This window comes from Centruroides sculpturatus, unplaced genomic scaffold (genome assembly GCF_000671375.1).
Source record: "Centruroides sculpturatus isolate CEXI.00-Female unplaced genomic scaffold, Cexi_2.0 scaffold1094, whole genome shotgun sequence".
NCBI classification, from domain to species: Eukaryota; Metazoa; Arthropoda; class Arachnida; order Scorpiones; family Buthidae; genus Centruroides; species Centruroides sculpturatus.
Window position 1 is genome coordinate 226,210 of NW_019385596.1, and position 19,134 is coordinate 245,343.

Here is a 19,134-nt window from a genome sequence, read left to right on the forward strand (position 1 = left end):
TGTCACAATTTTCAATATTATTCATAGATAAGCACATTAATGTAAAAAATAATTACTAAAGTTTTTTGGTAAGACAAGGAAATGTAAGTTTTTTCCTTTTTAATTGAAAAAAAAAGAAAGAAAAAAATGTTATTTTTTCAATAGAAAGACGTCCAAATTTAATAAAAAAAAATACTCGATTTAATGAGAATAAAAAAAAAGTACATTTTTATAATGGTGAGCATTGCAATATTTCATTGCAATAGAAGGAGAGAGCAAAAATGTTGTATTCTATTAATAAAAATATCCAGTTGGTGAGAATAAATGTCCGAAAACAATAATAAAATTGTGTTGTATCAATAGCTATTTAACTTTATTCAACCGAAACGAGTTACTCCATACAAAATTGATGCCAATTGTAATACCACTGACGAGAGCGTAAAATATAAACCGTATCTTTTGTCATTTTAAAATGAGCTTATTACAATTTTAAACTGAAGATTTTCAAACTAAAACACGCTGGCACCATCCGTCCGTCACCTTTCAATATCCGCTTATTTCAGTTTGATATAACTGGTCACTGCAAGGTCAAACTTCGTAGACAAGTTTACAGCGGATGTAACCATAATGCGTCATCTGAAGGGTGCGTACAACCAAGTTGAATTATTCCCCCTACATTATTAATTATTCTTACAAAATAATTACAATGGTAAAGAATGCCATAAATATTTGACGAAATTCAATGGTTAATTCTTTACATAAATATATATTTTTCTACGTACTGTACGTAATATTTCGTCTATTATAAATTGTCTTTGTCATCCCACTTACGTGACTGGTCTATGGAACGCTGGACAAGCATTATGTCATCGGTCGTTGGACCCCAAATCGTAGAAAGTCTGGTAATGAAGTCATTTTAATTAGGTTCGTGTTTATGGGTCGTTAAACTAACGTTTTAGAATACTTCGAGAAGTTTCGGAAAAGGTTAAAAATGTAGAAAAGGTTAACGAAAATATTTACCATACGTAATAAATTTTATCATTAATAAATTAATGATGAAGTTACCGGATTGTTCTTGTAGTTAGATAACATCATTGAAAATAATTACGTGTTACATTCAAATACCATAACCGGAAGCGAGTGGTGTTTTTTTTCCCTCCATTTGTCTTAAATGCCTTTCTAAAACTATTTTAACTAAATTTAGAAGTGTTACTGAGATTTAATTAGAAGCAAGATAGAATTTATTCACATACGAAGAATATTAGTGTTCTTAGAAGGCTCTTCTTTGTCTAATTTAAAGTTTAATAAAATACGAGTCCCAAATTCTTTTAATTAACTCACAAAGAAACATTTATGTCGGCTTGTTAGAATTTCTGAGTACAGTTAGTTTAATATTTATGCTGTTACATATTTGCGATTCGTGACTTTATTACCGAAAGGCACCTGTTTAATAGATAATAAGCGGCAGTGTTAACATGACCTAAATATTTCTATTGACCATTTACAAAAAAAATCAAATACAACGCTTTACAGTAAATATGTCTTTTAGTCAGAAGAATACATTAAAAAATTATGAAATATTTAACGGAATGCGGAATTAAACATACCATAAGACTAATAGAAGATTCTTTCTTTTTTTTTTTAGATTAAATCTAGAATCACCATTAGTGACAATACTCCTAGCAAATGCCAAATAGTTTTTGTAGATTCCGATGTTTAATTCGCTTCTAAATAATTTTATTTGTTAATTAATTAATTTTTTTAGTATAAAATGAAAGTATTGCGTAAAGGAATCGCTCCTTTATCAGACAGATTCTCGTTCCTTCTGTGAAGGAAGTCTCTTCGATATAATTCTTCCTGTTCTTCATTACATTAATATTTTGTTTTAAGATGGAAGCTATTTTTCTTCTCTTAATTTCATTTTATATTTCGGAAATTCCAATTACAGAGCAATATAGTAAGTCGGATACGTTAAAAATATTTAATGTCGGTAAGTTCGATTTGCTTTGAGACAAATTTTAACACATATTAACTTTTTTTCCCATAGAAATTGACTGCCCTCCTCTACCAATAATCGAGTTTCCGAATGGTAAAATTCGAGTAAATAGAGACAAAGTATTTTTCAGTTGCGACAATGGTTTTCGTCTTTCTGGGCCTACCTACTTACGTTGCAGACAAGGCAATTGGAGTAGTACCATTATTCCAAAATGTCTTCTACCGTGTAACGCTCTTAATCATTTACATGAAATTTACAATAATTATTTTTTCGTGATGAATTGTTTATTTAGTTAATAGATGTAAACCGCCAAATGCCATAAAATATGGATCAATTATGGGTGATTGGAATGTTGGCGACGAAATCGTCTACTTTTGCGATGCTGGATATCGACTTTTGGGTGATCGATCCAGAAAATGCCTAAAAAGTAGGCATTGGGATGGTATTGAACCTATATGCCAAGGTATGATTACAGCATAGATTACTATATTATTACTATTATTTTATTGTATAATACTACTTTGCCACTTTTCCTTCAGCGATTGTTTTATTCTATATTATTGTTATATAATGAAACGAATTACATTATTAAATCTATAAAAATTGAATTGCTAGATAATAAAAGTATTCTTACTTTTTACGGCAATAAAATAAAATTTAATTTGAAATTTAGTCATTTTTAAATATTTAAAATATATGCTCTCCACCTCAAATTAGTAGTGACTTGCCTCTGTACTGTACATCATACTTTTAACAATAGAGTCGTGCGGGTCATCTATCTAACATATTTCAGGGGGAAATTTTTGAATGAAATAACGTAATTTCCGGTTTGCATCGGAAGTTATATATAGTTAATTGGGGCCTCCTGCCCCTTAGGTGGAGGTCTCGTCTTTCATCTATCTAACTCCGTTCTCGAGATTAAAGAAAGACGACAGAGGGAATTTATAAGTGTACAATTTTTTCAAATTGCAAATTTCAAATAATTTTACTGTTTTATTTTAAAAATAAAATGATATTAGAGATTAATTTCTGTATATCATACACTAAACACGGTAAAGCCTATCTAACGGGAGAAATTTAGTACCGTGGTGTTTTCGGTTTACACCGGTTGTTATATTTGATTAATCGATGCCAAATATAACGACACTGGTCTACCTTTTTCCTATTAAAGAGAACCTGTCTCTCAATAAAGTCGTCCAACCTGGAAAATAAGGAACAATACTCCACCTTAAATCGACTACATGATCGAGATTGGATTCGAAACGAATCCTTCACGCGATAGATGTTTTACAATTATTATATTATTCATCTTGTTATATAACTAAATACAACATAGCCTATACTTAATTACCCGAAAATTGCATGGTTTATCTAGTACTGTAATATAAATGTAGTTATCTTCTTACAATGCAATCTTTGGTATATTTATTGGATATGACAATTTTTCCAAGAAAATTTTTAATTAATAAACTCTTTCTGTCGTGTAGGCATAAAAGGGTCTATTTTTAGCAAGCCCCTTATGAGTCGGCCCTTATGAGTATCACCCGGCTGGCCCACTATGGGGCAGCCGGGTGATGAGGGTTAGGGACCTGACATATCTAAACGGTCCACCCCGAAAAATCCTGGGGTTTTGTCGTTGATCTAGGTTTTATCCCAGGCCCTCCAGAGAGGTGGACTACCATCATCCAGCTGCCCGTCTTTTCCAATATTTGAATGGTCTGGAAAAATAATACAATATCGAAATTTTGCATAGACCTGTAGGATAAGCTACTGATCATCCTATAAGAACAGTAGGTACAAAATAGAAAATAAAATAATTTTAATAAGTTTAATAATAAACACAAAGGAAGTAATTCAAAATGATGTTGAATTAATGCAACGTGACTTTATTCTGGAAATAATTATATTTTATTTTTCTATTTTTTTTAACAATAATGTGAATAAATTATAAATTTGAATAATATTTTTATTTATTCAAATCTGTAACTGAATTTGAAACGATATATTTATGATTACTTTTAAGACTAGAGGACACGTGTCTCAATTTATCATTCACATGCTGTAAGACACTAGGTCGTTGGCCTACATTTATAGCATATATTTGGAAACATTTTTCCATATGTTGGTTACAAATCAAAATGTTTATTGTTCCTTTTATTAAAATATAATTTCTTAAAATCTACTTAAATTATAGCTTTTAATCTACGATTAGAAGTCTAATCAGACTTCTGGATGTAAAAATTACACGTTAAAACAGTTTCTTGTTTATGTTTAACTTACAAAATACTCGGTAGGATCTGAATTTCTTATAGTATTGTTGGTATTAATAAATGAAGATACATTAATCGTTTAATCGCACTGAAGAGATCGACAACATTGAACGAAGTTGATGGGTGTCAGTTTTTTTTATAAGCCGGATATTATTACATAATTAGGACAAATGAGATTGATAATCAGTTGTAAACATTTTGTTCAACACCTGCTCTAAAAAATTCGTGATATCTTTCTTCTATATCAATAAAAATCCCCATTAATGGTGTCATGTTAAAAAAAACTGGCAGTCATAAAATTTATAATATGATTAAATTTATTTTATAAAAGTTGATTGTTCTCCCATGAATGATGCTGGACTATATAATATCGCAGTTATTTTGTATTCAGAGTCCACCAGTTTGTTTGGCCTACTGCAGAAAGTAGGGGTCACGGCTCGAGAAAGTTTAAAAACTACTGAACACTATTAGTTATCCCGGGTTAGCGAGTTAGGGGGCTGGAGTTTCCTGTGTTTTCTTTACGTGTCTAACACAAGTAGAGACCAATTCCCATAGAAAAGTCCTGGCAAGAAGAGAAACAGATTACATTCTCTTATCCATTACACAATAATCTGTGTTAAACTGTTTCGAAGCTCCAAAAATAGCGTTACCTATTTGTAAAATATGTAATTATTATTTTTTTAATGATAAAAGTCTGATGATAACAAATTTTCCTTTGTCCGAATCAAAATAAATCACAGTTGGAGTTGTAATTTTTGAATTACAAATTTTAAAGCGTCGTTTCTATGCTTCGACGTGCTTGTGTTAGATTCACGTGGAAAATCATACCCTTGTCGGAAAAATGACTAAATATTCTCTAAAAGAAAATACTTACTGAGAAAAATAAACAGAAGATAATTTATATTTCTTTATTATTACTACTGTTTTACTGTTTATTAACTAGCAGAAAAGTCAAATTTAAATTCTATTCGTATTTATATTATTTCTCTTCTACCAGGTAATAGAAACAAAATTTTCCGATTAGATGTTCGTTATTCATTTTTCCAAGAGAATTCATTATACGATATTCTTAGAATTTTATGCTTTATTTTTATCACGATAATAATCTAGTGTAACCGCATCATATTAAATTCATGTTTATTCGTTTAAATTAACGAATTTAAAATTAATTTGAATACATTTAGAAGTAAGAAATTCTCAGAAATGATTCATGATTGGATACCATCATTCATGAATTACTTATTCAGAGTTTCTTTATCTATGAGTTATAATAAAAGCATAATTTAAATAACTATATTGAGAAATATACTTAATATATTACCAATTAATTTTGATTCTGTTTTTAAAAAAGTATATATTTCCAGTGATTACGAAGTATAATTTCATAAATATACGCCTATATGTCTAGCTTTTTATGTGTGTTGAATAAAGACATACATATGTATTATGTATATCAACCAAGATATATGTATATTAAATGAATACAGTTTATAATACAGGAAAATATAGAAATAAATACGTTTAGCCAAAAATTTAACCTAAATAAGCTTTACTAAACAAAGAAAAACTCGCTCTTCCTTTAAAAATAGACAAACATTCATATATAACGAAGAATAAAAAGCACTATCTAGAATGAACACTTTCATGAGCAGATTTAGGGAATGAACAGACAGCAGCAACACCCCCCTTTTAGGGATTTTTCCCGAGTAAAGCAGGGTACCTCAAGTAATAAATTTTGTAAGGCATATTATTTCCTTCCTGTATCTCTTGTAAAGATTTCTGAATAATCTTTTGAATATTTTTCTATGTTGTTGAACTGAATTATAGGTTCTATATTAATTTTTGAGTATATTATGCTTTTAAAATGACATTCGTATTTAATGACGAAATTTCAGAGATGCCGATTGAACTTATTGTTTGGCATTATAGCATTAACATAAGTGATGTGGCCGTAAGATAACTGCTAGCAGTTTGCATACGCTCTGTAGTGATGTTGTCTTTGGTAAATTTGGCAAAGAATTATAGAAATTTGTGATTTATAAATAAAATAAATATAATTTTCAGATGAGAACGAGCCGTTGACAAAGGTTGCTGAACGATTGAAAAATCAATTTATCACAAAAGTCGGAGAATACACGTCTGATAGTAAGTATAGAATACGTATTAAGCGATTCGTTTTCTTATAATTAATATTAAAAAATTCGATATTAAATTATTTATAAATTTAGGTACAGCTCGAGCTATCGGCGTAGAAATCACAAAAATAGGGTTGGAGTTGATATTTCTGATCGATCGATCAAGTAGTATCGATCCCATCGATTTCAAAAAGGGAATAGAATTCGCAAAATTTCTCGTAGACGAATTTGGTGCTGAAAATGGAATTAATAACAATGGTAAATTTTTATAGATGTTTGTCCTTTTAGATTTTTCTTAATAGTGAAAATTTTAATTGCCAGCGTTAGTGATATTGCTAATTGACAAGGCTAGCTAAGAATTATTAATATTATTTTAAAATACCATTTGTATATTTCCTATTGTATGTAATAGAAAATTATATGCCCAACAAGTTCATGAAAATATAAAATTTTGTACGATAGATGGCAGCACGAGATGAAAATTATTTTCTAAACAATTAAAATGTACGGACATTTTCAAAAATTTCTCTGAAAAATTATAATATTTTTCACAATTTTATCTTTATTTTAAAGGCCGTATAATAAAGCCAAGGATTATATATATATATTACAATCGTAACGTTATAAGTAGATGATAATTAATTTTAAGTGAAGGAAAGTGAAACTACATTTACACCAGTAAATCGATGATTTGTGACTATAAATCTCATATCACGATGGAAATGAAATAAGTTACAATATCTTACAGCAAACAATTGCAACATAAATCTTGAGTCAGAGAAAAATAAAATTGGAGAGTAAAGGTACAATAAAGGAAAACTTTTTGATCATTTCTTCTTTATTAACGAGGGAATTTTTCTCAATATACTCGTATATTTCAAGTTATTTTTTTCGTTAATCACCGTGACTAATTTCAACAAATATTGCACGTGATTTTTACCAATAATTATACATATTTTTTTTTTAGCTGTAATACATGAATAATACGTAATAATTGAATAGCTTATTCTGATCAGATGTTATAACTAATTCAAATGCTATACAAATGGACAAATTTCGATTATTCCTTACGTATTTTATTTTAGAAATTATTTTAAATTCTTTATAGTATCAGATTTTCTCTATATTTTTTATTCTGGATGATGGTAAAGTATCCCCGTTTAGGGCAATATATTAATAAAATGAAATAAATATAAGTCATGAAGCGATAATATAGTTCACGTTTTATTACCGAGATGCGGAAAGAACTACAAAGAATTGATAAAAGTTATTGAATGTTAAGTTTTCATTGGCAAGTACAACCTTTTCTTCCTTCCAGATCATAGAAACCTGATACAAATTTCAGTTGCTTGACCGGTAACGTTAACCTTCTGATCACAAATGTCTTTATTGGCATTTCGAAAAACCAAGGACTTCAAACAGCTTTAAAACCAGAAATCATATACAGCGAGGTTGGAATACATTTACAACTAATCATTATATCATTAAAATTCGAACATAGTAGACTTTGTACACGCTTGAAATATATTAGTACTCTAAATTCTATGTAAAGACAATGAATTGAGAACAATCTTGCTTTTCCGTGAATAAATTACTGAAAACGCAAAAATTTATCATAGCTGTCATCTGATACAGACAATTTCATAAGCTGTTTAATGAACCGTTTGATATTCGAACATTTTTTCAGAATTTTCAGATAAATGTACGCAGATGTGAGTATCAACATTTCTTTGTAATGTGAATAATGTGAACTGGATCTATCCTTTAGGATATTTATTTGTAATCATTATTTAAGCCATTCTCTTGAGTAATTTGACAGCAAAAATCTACTGCTGGCTAACAGTGAATGTTTAGAGTTTTATGTAACATTTTGACAATAAAACATGTCCAGTTAACATTAAAAAATTTATATCGGTCCATCTTGGTGACCATTAGAGCTATCGCACTAACTTTTTGGAGACTAGTCTTTTTGTAACGTGACTGTTTAGTCACCACCGTCAAGTCTATAGCTTTAAATGTAAATACAATTCTAAGCCCATTATTGAGCCAAGCCTGCTCTTATATATTTCCTAACGACTTATTTTTTTCCATGTGCAATAAAATTATCCATGCTCAAATTCCTTAGTCATTCGTCGAAATCCTTATACTATGAATTTTCTTGCAAATTTCTCTCTAACAACGATATTTTATGATTAACGTACCACTTTAAGCGTAAGGAAAGTTTCACGTTAGAAGTTTACTTTATAAAATTTTAGAATCGATCATATTCGATCCTTTATTGACGTCAATGCATCGTCGTCGTTACTCACGCTCACATTAGAACGCTCTTGGTGTTTGTCGGCCATATTGTTTTTGCTTCGGTACGTGCGTGTTTGTTATCTTGTTTTTAGTTATCGTTTATTTAATTATTTAATTGTTAATGAGACGATAAACCTTCGATATCTCCAGGAGAAAACAAAGCAAGAGCTTATATGGCGTTTCAATGGCGTACATTTTTACAACACAACGGACTTGGATGAGCAAACACCATCTAATGTTATGTGTTTATAATTACAGTATAACGTCCGTATACTGACTGCATCGTGCACAAATTCTGTACTATTTTATAAATGACAGTCATTTTGCAATTATTTATTCCAAGATTAAGTTATTCGAAAGTTTCGGACTGGGATAAACCGTGTTAGAGGTAAAATTTTTTAAAATAATCATCTTGAGCTTCAATACACTTTCTCGAACAATTTCTCAATTCGAGAAACAAGGAAAAAGTACTTTCTTTCAAGGATCACAAAACTTTTTTCATTTTTCTTGTGTCAGTTCCATTGGTTCAGCTCTTTTAAACTTGCAACTGCTCCTTACTTTTCCGTAACCACCCTTTTTCTCGTCCAGCTTCTAATGACATTTTTTTTACCCAAAATTTAAAAAAAAACTTTAAAATTTTAATATGCAATAAGTTCAATAAAAATAACGATTTATCTAAATCAGTTATGCACTTTTTAAAATTTAAATTTGATCTTGGAATAATTTCTTTACTGTTTATTCGATATAATAGAGTAGAAGGAATTTTATCTACGTGTGAAAAATAAAGGAAATCTAGGTAGCAACAATTAAACATAAGAATATTTTATAACGTCCTTGTCCTTGTCTAATTCTGTTTTGTATTTCCTTCAATTTTTATTAACATTAAATGTTTTTACATTATTCGTTTTTATAGTTTTCATTAGTTTTAATTACATGAGATATATTTTATCTTAAATTTATGATGAAAATCTGCATAATGTCAAAATTTTGTCGTACCTTACACAAATATATTATGACCACTAAATTATTAATTATAAGTAGACCTATATGATTTTACTAGCTGTTTCCCGCGACTTCGACCGCGAAGGTTTTGCAAGCAAACCCCATTTATATTCAGTACTTTGATAAGATTTATCATTTATGATGTAAAATAATATATTTTAGGAAGAAGTGGTAAAAGAAGAAGTAAAAGATGATGATGTTGTTGAAGAAGTTATAATTGAAGAACAAGCACAGAAAACTGTTTTAACTACTGTTGAGAAAGAAGAATTAGGTAAGAAGTGTTTTCAAAAAATATAAGGGTTGCTTAGAAAATAATACTCCACATTTTATTTCTCATCCAGAATGATGATAGCAAAGTGAAAATTTACAGGTAGCAACACTGATGTTTTGTGTGTCGTGCGTACACGTAATTTTGGTATTTTACAGACAATGCCGCCGTAAGAATGGCATTGTCTAAGAATGGCCGTCCGTAAGAATGGCATCTCTGTACGACAGGTTACGAACATAGACCCTTAATTGAATTCTCGACAGAGGAGAAATAAACTGTGGAAAATGTTCACAAACGTTTGTATGTCGTGTATGGAAGTTGCGCAGTTGATAGGCACACCATTAGACTCCGAGTTTAGAGTATTAGGTCTTTGAGAAACAGAGAGACCGAGCTGCACAATCGGCAGTGCTCTGGGTATTTTGGTGCGGCCACAAACTCAGATACGTTAGTTTGCCAATGCCATTATTTGTGAGGATTGACACGCCACAAATTTGATAATTGAACCCGTAGCTTTTAATTTGCAATGGAAATGCAATGACAATTGTTAATGATCTCAGATGTTCGAAATATGCACAAGATCCATAATTGCTACAAAAAAGAAACTTGATACAAATTCCTAGCTGGAAAGGTCATAATTACCATTTTTGGAACATCAATGGAGTGATTCTTGTGGATATGATGCCCAGAGGTGTGAGAATTAATCCGGACACACAAATCACAACCCTCAAAAACTCAATGTTACCGACAAGTGCAGTCCACGGGAATCCGGCAGACGTTTCGATCCAGCAAAAAAATATCCGCTCTCGCACAAGTTCGAAACTCTGGAGGCAATTGCCAAATTTGATCAGACCGTGCTTCCTAATTTTTCTATAGTCCAAATGAGAATCCCGCATTTTTCGATTTTCATCTTTTTGGGACACCCAAGGTTTCACTGGCGGGACAAGGTCTAAAAACAATGAGAACATGGCTACCTAAACTGGACACGAGCTAATATAGAGAAAGCACGCAGACGCTTATTTTATGCCAGTGTAAGGTCATAAATGGACAGGGATTAGGCAATAGTAGGCCTTCTGCATCACTTGTATATATGCATGCCTCTTCCAGTTTGCTTTTGTAAACTTCAATTTTCTCGGCGGTCCTTGCTCTCTCAGTTTACAGTTTACTCATAAAAATATCTTCCGTTGGTCCCGAAATGTCACCGCACTAAATTTGGCCTTATCCAGTTTACCTTAGTTTTCAATAAAACTATCTCCGCAACATAAAAGATACCAAAATTCACCGGTAGGATACTTTTAGCAGTGCAAGCAACAGAAAAACACTGCCATCGGTGGGGACATTAACGAAGGGCACATGGCAAGCTCAGAAGCTTCGAAAGACGGTATCACTCCGAATGCGAGAAGCATTGCGGAGGATCGAATCGAGTAGCATTCCCGGCATGGTTAATTAAGGTTTCTATAACACAAGCGTTAATAAAATATGTGTTATAAGTGTCAGATGCAGATGATAGGGAGATGTCTAATATGTTATTTTTTTTAACNAATTATTTAATTGCTCCTTCCTCTCTTCCTTGGCGTGTTGTGAAATTTCTGATAGTTGGATAATAAACCGTTTTATTGTAATTTGTCTTTTTAAATTATTTTGAGTCGATATTAAAATTTGGAAAAGGGGTGATACCTAGATCGGTAAAATACGCGAATTTCTTCCTACAACTTCGGTTGTTGTTCGGGGTACAGTTAAGGTTTTAACGAAGTTCGAGCGAATACATAATTAGCAAAAAAAAAAAAAGTTGAAATAAAGTGATTAAACAAAAATTATTACAAATATCGTAAATAACAGTTCGCAAATGCATAGGTAGAGATATTTTTTGAAGGGGGAAATGGTCTTCACAATTTGAAATCGATCGAACGCACAGTGCTCGAATGCTCGTGTAAACGCGCGCCATCCATCGTAGGATAAATGCCAGAAACCTTCGCGGGAATGTATTAAAAAACTTTTCAAAGCTTCATGACAATCGTACTACGCCAGAAACCTTCGCGGGAGTATATTAAACAACTTCTCAAAGTTTCACGGCAATCGGATAAACGGTGTGGTAATGCATGAAGGACACACACACACACANAGTACCGTGGTGTTTTCGGTTTACACCGGTTGTTATATTTGATTAATCGATGCCAAATATAACGACACTGGTCTACCTTTTTCCTATTAAAGAGAACCTGTCTCTCAATAAAGTCGTCCAACCTGGAAAATAAGGAACAATACTCCACCTTAAATCGACTACATGATCGAGATTGGATTCGAAACGAATCCTTCACGCGATAGATGTTTTACAATTATTATATTATTCATCTTGTTATATAACTAAATACAACATAGCCTATACTTAATTACCCGAAAATTGCATGGTTTATCTAGTACTGTAATATAAATGTAGTTATCTTCTTACAATGCAATCTTTGGTATATTTATTGGATATGACAATTTTTCCAAGAAAATTTTTAATTAATAAACTCTTTCTGTCGTGTAGGCATAAAAGGGTCTATTTTTAGCAAGCCCCTTATGAGTCGGCCCTTATGAGTATCACCCGGCTGGCCCACTATGGGGCAGCCGGGTGATGAGGGTTAGGGACCTGACATATCTAAACGGTCCACCCCGAAAAATCCTGGGGTTTTGTCGTTGATCTAGGTTTTATCCCAGGCCCTCCAGAGAGGTGGACTACCATCATCCAGCTGCCCGTCTTTTCCAATATTTGAATGGTCTGGAAAAATAATACAATATCGAAATTTTGCATAGACCTGTAGGATAAGCTACTGATCATCCTATAAGAACAGTAGGTACAAAATAGAAAATAAAATAATTTTAATAAGTTTAATAATAAACACAAAGGAAGTAATTCAAAATGATGTTGAATTAATGCAACGTGACTTTATTCTGAAAATAATTATATTTTATTTTTCTATTTTTTTTAACAATAATGTGAATAAATTATAAATTTGAATAATATTTTTATTTATTCAAATCTGTAACTGAATTTGAAACGATATATTTATGATTACTTTTAAGACTAGAGGACACGTGTCTCAATTTATCATTCACATGCTGTAAGACACTAGGTCGTTGGCCTACATTTATAGCATATATTTGGAAACATTTTTCCATATGTTGGTTACAAATCAAAATGTTTATTGTTCCTTTTATTAAAATATAATTTCTTAAAATCTACTTAAATTATAGCTTTTAATCTACGATTAGAAGTCTAATCAGACTTCTGGATGTAAAAATTACACGTTAAAACAGTTTCTTGTTTATGTTTAACTTACAAAATACTCGGTAGGATCTGAATTTCTTATAGTATTGTTGGTATTAATAAATGAAGATACATTAATCGTTTAATCGCACTGAAGAGATCGACAACATTGAACGAAGTTGATGGGTGTCAGTTTTTTTTATAAGCCGGATATTATTACATAATTAGGACAAATGAGATTGATAATCAGTTGTAAACATTTTGTTCAACACCTGCTCTAAAAAATTCGTGATATCTTTCTTCTATATCAATAAAAATCCCCATTAATGGTGTCATGTTAAAAAAAAAAAACTGGCAGTCATAAAATTTATAATATGATTAAATTTATTTTATAAAAGTTGATTGTTCTCCCATGAATGATGCTGGACTATATAATATCGCAGTTATTTTGTATTCAGAGTCCACCAGTTTGTTTGGCCTACTGCAGAAAGTAGGGGTCACGGCTCGAGAAAGTTTAAAAACTACTGAACACTATTAGTTATCCCGGGTTAGTGAGTTAGGGGGCTGGAGTTTCCTGTGTTTTCTTTACGTGTCTAACACAAGTAGAGACCAATTCCCATAGAAAAGTCCTGGCAAGAAGAGAAACAGATTACATTCTCTTATCCATTACACAATAATCTGTGTTAAACTGTTTCGAAGCTCCAAAAATAGCGTTACCTATTTGTAAAATATGTAATTATTATTTTTTTAATGATAAAAGTCTGATGATAACAAATTTTCCTTTGTCCGAATCAAAATAAATCACAGTTGGAGTTGTAATTTTTGAATTACAAATTTTAAAGCGTCGTTTCTATGCTTCGACGTGCTTGTGTTAGATTCACGTGGAAAATCATACCCTTGTCGGAAAAATGACTAAATATTCTCTAAAAGAAAATACTTACTGAGAAAAATAAACAGAAGATAATTTATATTTCTTTATTATTACTACTGTTTTACTGTTTATTAACTAGCAGAAAAGTCAAATTTAAATTCTATTCGTATTTATATTATTTCTCTTCTACCAGGTAATAGAAACAAAATTTTCCGATTAGATGTTCGTTATTCATTTTTCCAAGAGAATTCATTATACGATATTCTTAGAATTTTATGCTTTATTTTTATCACGATAATAATCTAGTGTAACCGCATCATATTAAATTCATGTTTATTCGTTTAAATTAACGAATTTAAAATTAATTTGAATACATTTAGAAGTAAGAAATTCTCAGAAATGATTCATGATTGGATACCATCATTCATGAATTACTTATTCAGAGTTTCTTTATCTATGAGTTATAATAAAAGCATAATTTAAATAACTATATTGAGAAATATACTTAATATATTACCAATTAATTTTGATTCTGTTTTTAAAAAAGTATATATTTCCAGTGATTACGAAGTATAATTTCATAAATATACGCCTATATGTCTAGCTTTTTATGTGTGTTGAATAAAGACATACATATGTATTATGTATATCAACCAAGATATATGTATATTAAATGAATACAGTTTATAATACAGGAAAATATAGAAATAAATACGTTTAGCCAAAAATTTAACCTAAATAAGCTTTACTAAACAAAGAAAAACTCGCTCTTCCTTTAAAAATAGACAAACATTCATATATAACGAAGAATAAAAAGCACTATCTAGAATGAACACTTTCATGAGCAGATTTAGGGAATGAACAGACAGCAGCAACACCCCCCTTTTAGGGATTTTTCCCGAGTAAAGCAGGGTACCTCAAGTAATAAATTTTGTAAGGCATATTATTTCCTTCCTGTATCTCTTGTAAAGATTTCTGAATAATCTTTTGAATATTTTTCTATGTTGTTGAACTGAATTATAGGTTCTATATTAATTTTTGAGTATATTATGCTTTTAAAATGACATTCGTATTTAATGACGAAATTTCAGAGATGCCGATTGAACTTATTGTTTGGCATTATAGCATTAACATAAGTGATGTGGCCGTAAGATAACTGCTAGCAGTTTGCATACGCTCTGTAGTGATGTTGTCTTTGGTAAATTTGGCAAAGAATTATAGAAATTTGTGATTTATAAATAAAATAAATATAATTTTCAGATGAGAACGAGCCGTTGACAAAGGTTGCTGAACGATTGAAAAATCAATTTATCACAAAAGTCGGAGAATACACGTCTGATAGTAAGTATAGAATACGTATTAAGCGATTCGTTTTCTTATAATTAATATTAAAAAATTCGATATTAAATTATTTATAAATTTAGGTACAGCTCGAGCTATCGGCGTAGAAATCACAAAAATAGGGTTGGAGTTGATATTTCTGATCGATCGATCAAGTAGTATCGATCCCATCGATTTCAAAAAGGGAATAGAATTCGCAAAATTTCTCGTAGACGAATTTGGTGCTGAAAATGGAATTAATAACAATGGTAAATTTTTATAGATGTTTGTCCTTTTAGATTTTTCTTAATAGTGAAAATTTTAATTGCCAGCGTTAGTGATATTGCTAATTGACAAGGCTAGCTAAGAATTATTAATATTATTTTAAAATACCATTTGTATATTTCCTATTGTATGTAATAGAAAATTATATGCCCAACAAGTTCATGAAAATATAAAATTTTGTACGATAGATGGCAGCACGAGATGAAAATTATTTTCTAAACAATTAAAATGTACGGACATTTTCAAAAATTTCTCTGAAAAATTATAATATTTTTCACAATTTTATCTTTATTTTAAAGGCCGTATAATAAAGCCAAGGATTATATATATATATTACAATCGTAACGTTATAAGTAGATGATAATTAATTTTAAGTGAAGGAAAGTGAAACTACATTTACACCAGTAAATCGATGATTTGTGACTATAAATCTCATATCACGATGGAAATGAAATAAGTTACAATATCTTACAGCAAACAATTGCAACATAAATCTTGAGTCAGAGAAAAATAAAATTGGAGAGTAAAGGTACAATAAAGGAAAACTTTTTGATCATTTCTTCTTTATTAACGAGGGAATTTTTCTCAATATACTCGTATATTTCAAGTTATTTTTTTCGTTAATCACCGTGACTAATTTCAACAAATATTGCACGTGATTTTTACCAATAATTATACATATTTTTTTTTTAGCTGTAATACATGAATAATACGTAATAATTGAATAGCTTATTCTGATCAGATGTTATAACTAATTCAAATGCTATACAAATGGACAAATTTCGATTATTCCTTACGTATTTTATTTTAGAAATTATTTTAAATTCTTTATAGTATCAGATTTTCTCTATATTTTTTATTCTGGATGATGGTAAAGTATCCCCGTTTAGGGCAATATATTAATAAAATGAAATAAATATAAGTCATGAAGCGATAATATAGTTCACGTTTTATTACCGAGATGTAGAAAGAACTACAAAGAATTGATAAAAGTTATTGAATGTTAAGTTTTTATTGGCAAGTACAACCTTTTCTTCCTTCCAGATCATAGAAACCTGATACAAATTTCAGTTGCTTGACCGGTAACGTTAACCTTCTGATCACAAATGTCTTTATTGGCATTTCGAAAAACCAAGGACTTCAAACAGCTTTAAAACCAGAAATCATATACAGCGAGGTTGGAATACATTTACAACTAATCATTATATCATTAAAATTCGAACATAGTAGACTTTGTACACGCTTGAAATATATTAGTACTCTAAATTCTATGTAAAGACAATGAATTGAGAACAATCTTGCTTTTCCGTGAATAAATTACTGAAAACGCAAAAATTTATCATAGCTGTCATCTGATACAGACAATTTCATAAGCTGTTTAATGAACCGTTTGATATTCGAACATTTTTTCAGAATTTTCAGATAAATGTACGCAGATGTGAGTATCAACATTTCTTTGTAATGTGAATAATGTGAACTGGATCTATCCTTTAGGATATTTATTTGTAATCATTATTTAAGCCATTCTCTTGAGTAATTTGACAGCAAAAATCTACTGCTGGCTAACAGTGAATGTTTAGAGTTTTATGTAACATTTTGACAATAAAACATGTCCAGTTAACATTAAAAAATTTATATCGGTCCATCTTGGTGACCATTAGAGCTATCGCACTAACTTTTTGGAGACTAGTCTTTTTGTAAAGTGACTGTTTAGTCACCACCGTCAAGTCTATAGCTTTAAATGTAAATACAATTCTGAGCCCATTATTGAGCTAAGCCTGCTCTTATATATTTCCTAACGACTTATTTTTTTCCATGTGCAATAAAACTATCCATGCTCAAATTCCTTAGTCATTCGTCGAAATCCTTATACTATGAATTTTCTTGCAAATTTCTCTCTAACAACGATATTTTATGATTAACGTACCACTTTAAGCGTAAGAAAAGTTTCACGTTAGAAGTTTACTTTATAAAATTTTAGAATCGATCATATTCGATCCTTTATTGACGTCAATGCATCGTCGTCGTTACTCACGCTCACATTAGAACGCTCTTGGTGTTTGTCGGCCATATTGTTTTTGCTTCGGTACGTGCGTGTTTGTTATCTTGTTTTTAGTTATCGTTTATTTAATTATTTAATTGTTAATGAGACGATAAACCTTCGATATCTCCAGGAGAAAACAAAGCAAGAGCTTATATGGCGTTTCAATGGCGTACATTTTTACAACACAACGGACTTGGATGAGCAAACACCATCTAATGTTATGTGTTTATAATTACAGTATAACGTCCGTATACTGACTGCATCGTGCACAAATTCTGTACTATTTTATAAATGACAGTCATTTTGCAATTATTTATTCCAAGATTAAGTTATTCGAAAGTTTCGGACTGGGATAAACCGTGTTAGAGGTAAAATTTTTAAAAATAATCATCTTGAGCTTCAATACACTTTCTCGAACAATTTCTCAATTCGAGAAACAAGGAAAAAGTACTTTCTTTCAAGGATCACAAAACTTTTTTCATTTTTCTTGTGTCAGTTCCATTGGTTCAGCTCTTTTAAACTTGCAACTGCTCCTTACTTTTCCGTAACCACCCTTTTTCTCGTCCAGCTTCTAATGACATTTTTTTTACCCAAAATTTAAAAAAAAACTTTAAAATTTTAATATGCAATAAGTTCAATAAAAATAACGATTTATCTAAATCAGTTATGCACTTTTTAAAATTTAAATTTGATCTTGGAATAATTTCTTTACTGTTTATTCGATATAATAGAGTAGAAGGAATTTTATCTACGTGTGAAAAATAAAGGAAATCTAGGTAGCAACAATTAAACATAAGAATATTTTATAACGTCCTTGTCCTTGTCTAATTCTGTTTTGTATTTCCTTCAATTTTTATTAACATTAAATGTTTTTACATTATTCGTTTTTATAGTTTTCATTAGTTTTAATTACATGAGATATATTTTATCTTAAATTTATGATGAAAATCTGCATAATGTCAAAATTTTGTCGTACCTTACACAAATATATTATGACCACTAAATTATTAATTATAAGTAGACCTATATGATTTTACTAGCTGTTTCCCGCGACTTCGACCGCGAAGGTTTTGCAAGCAAACCCCATTTATATTCAGTACTAGCTTACCCGTCGCGCATTGCTGCGATCTCAGAAGAAAGGAGATTCAAGCAAACTCGTTATGATAAAATTCAATATAGGGGAGATCGGGGCAAGATCGGCATGTTAAGCTTTACTTAAATTTTGTGTAATAAATACTACTGTAAACTGAAAAAAAAGCTTTGCATATTTGATTATTGTCAAATTGCCAAACTGTCATAATTGCCAAACTGATTTTAACCTTACTATAGAACAGGTTAAAATCAGTTTGGAAATAAAAATAATTAAAATAATTACAACTTTACAAGAAGAGAGAAATTGACGAAGTTGCCCCGGGTATA

At 30.5% G+C, this 19,134-nt stretch overlaps 1 protein-coding gene across 1 annotated transcript in view; it reads left to right on the plus strand.

The window, feature by feature from the left end:
• The first annotated feature begins 1,799 nt into the window (after window positions 1-1,799).
• The window catches only part of LOC111640420, a 24,043-nt gene continuing 6,708 nt past the window's right edge, over window positions 1,800-19,134 (plus strand). The window contains exons 1-9 of the mRNA XM_023386431.1: window positions 1,800-1,936; window positions 2,027-2,200; window positions 2,268-2,438; window positions 6,310-6,390; window positions 6,474-6,638; window positions 6,683-6,702; window positions 9,843-9,951; window positions 15,327-15,407; window positions 15,491-15,655. Coding sequence (XP_023242199.1) covers window positions 1,870-1,936; window positions 2,027-2,200; window positions 2,268-2,438; window positions 6,310-6,390; window positions 6,474-6,638; window positions 6,683-6,702; window positions 9,843-9,951; window positions 15,327-15,407; window positions 15,491-15,655 — 1,033 coding nt within the window. The 5' untranslated portion in view covers window positions 1,800-1,869. The remainder of the gene's footprint in view (window positions 1,937-2,026; window positions 2,201-2,267; window positions 2,439-6,309; window positions 6,391-6,473; window positions 6,639-6,682; window positions 6,703-9,842; window positions 9,952-15,326; window positions 15,408-15,490; window positions 15,656-19,134) is intronic.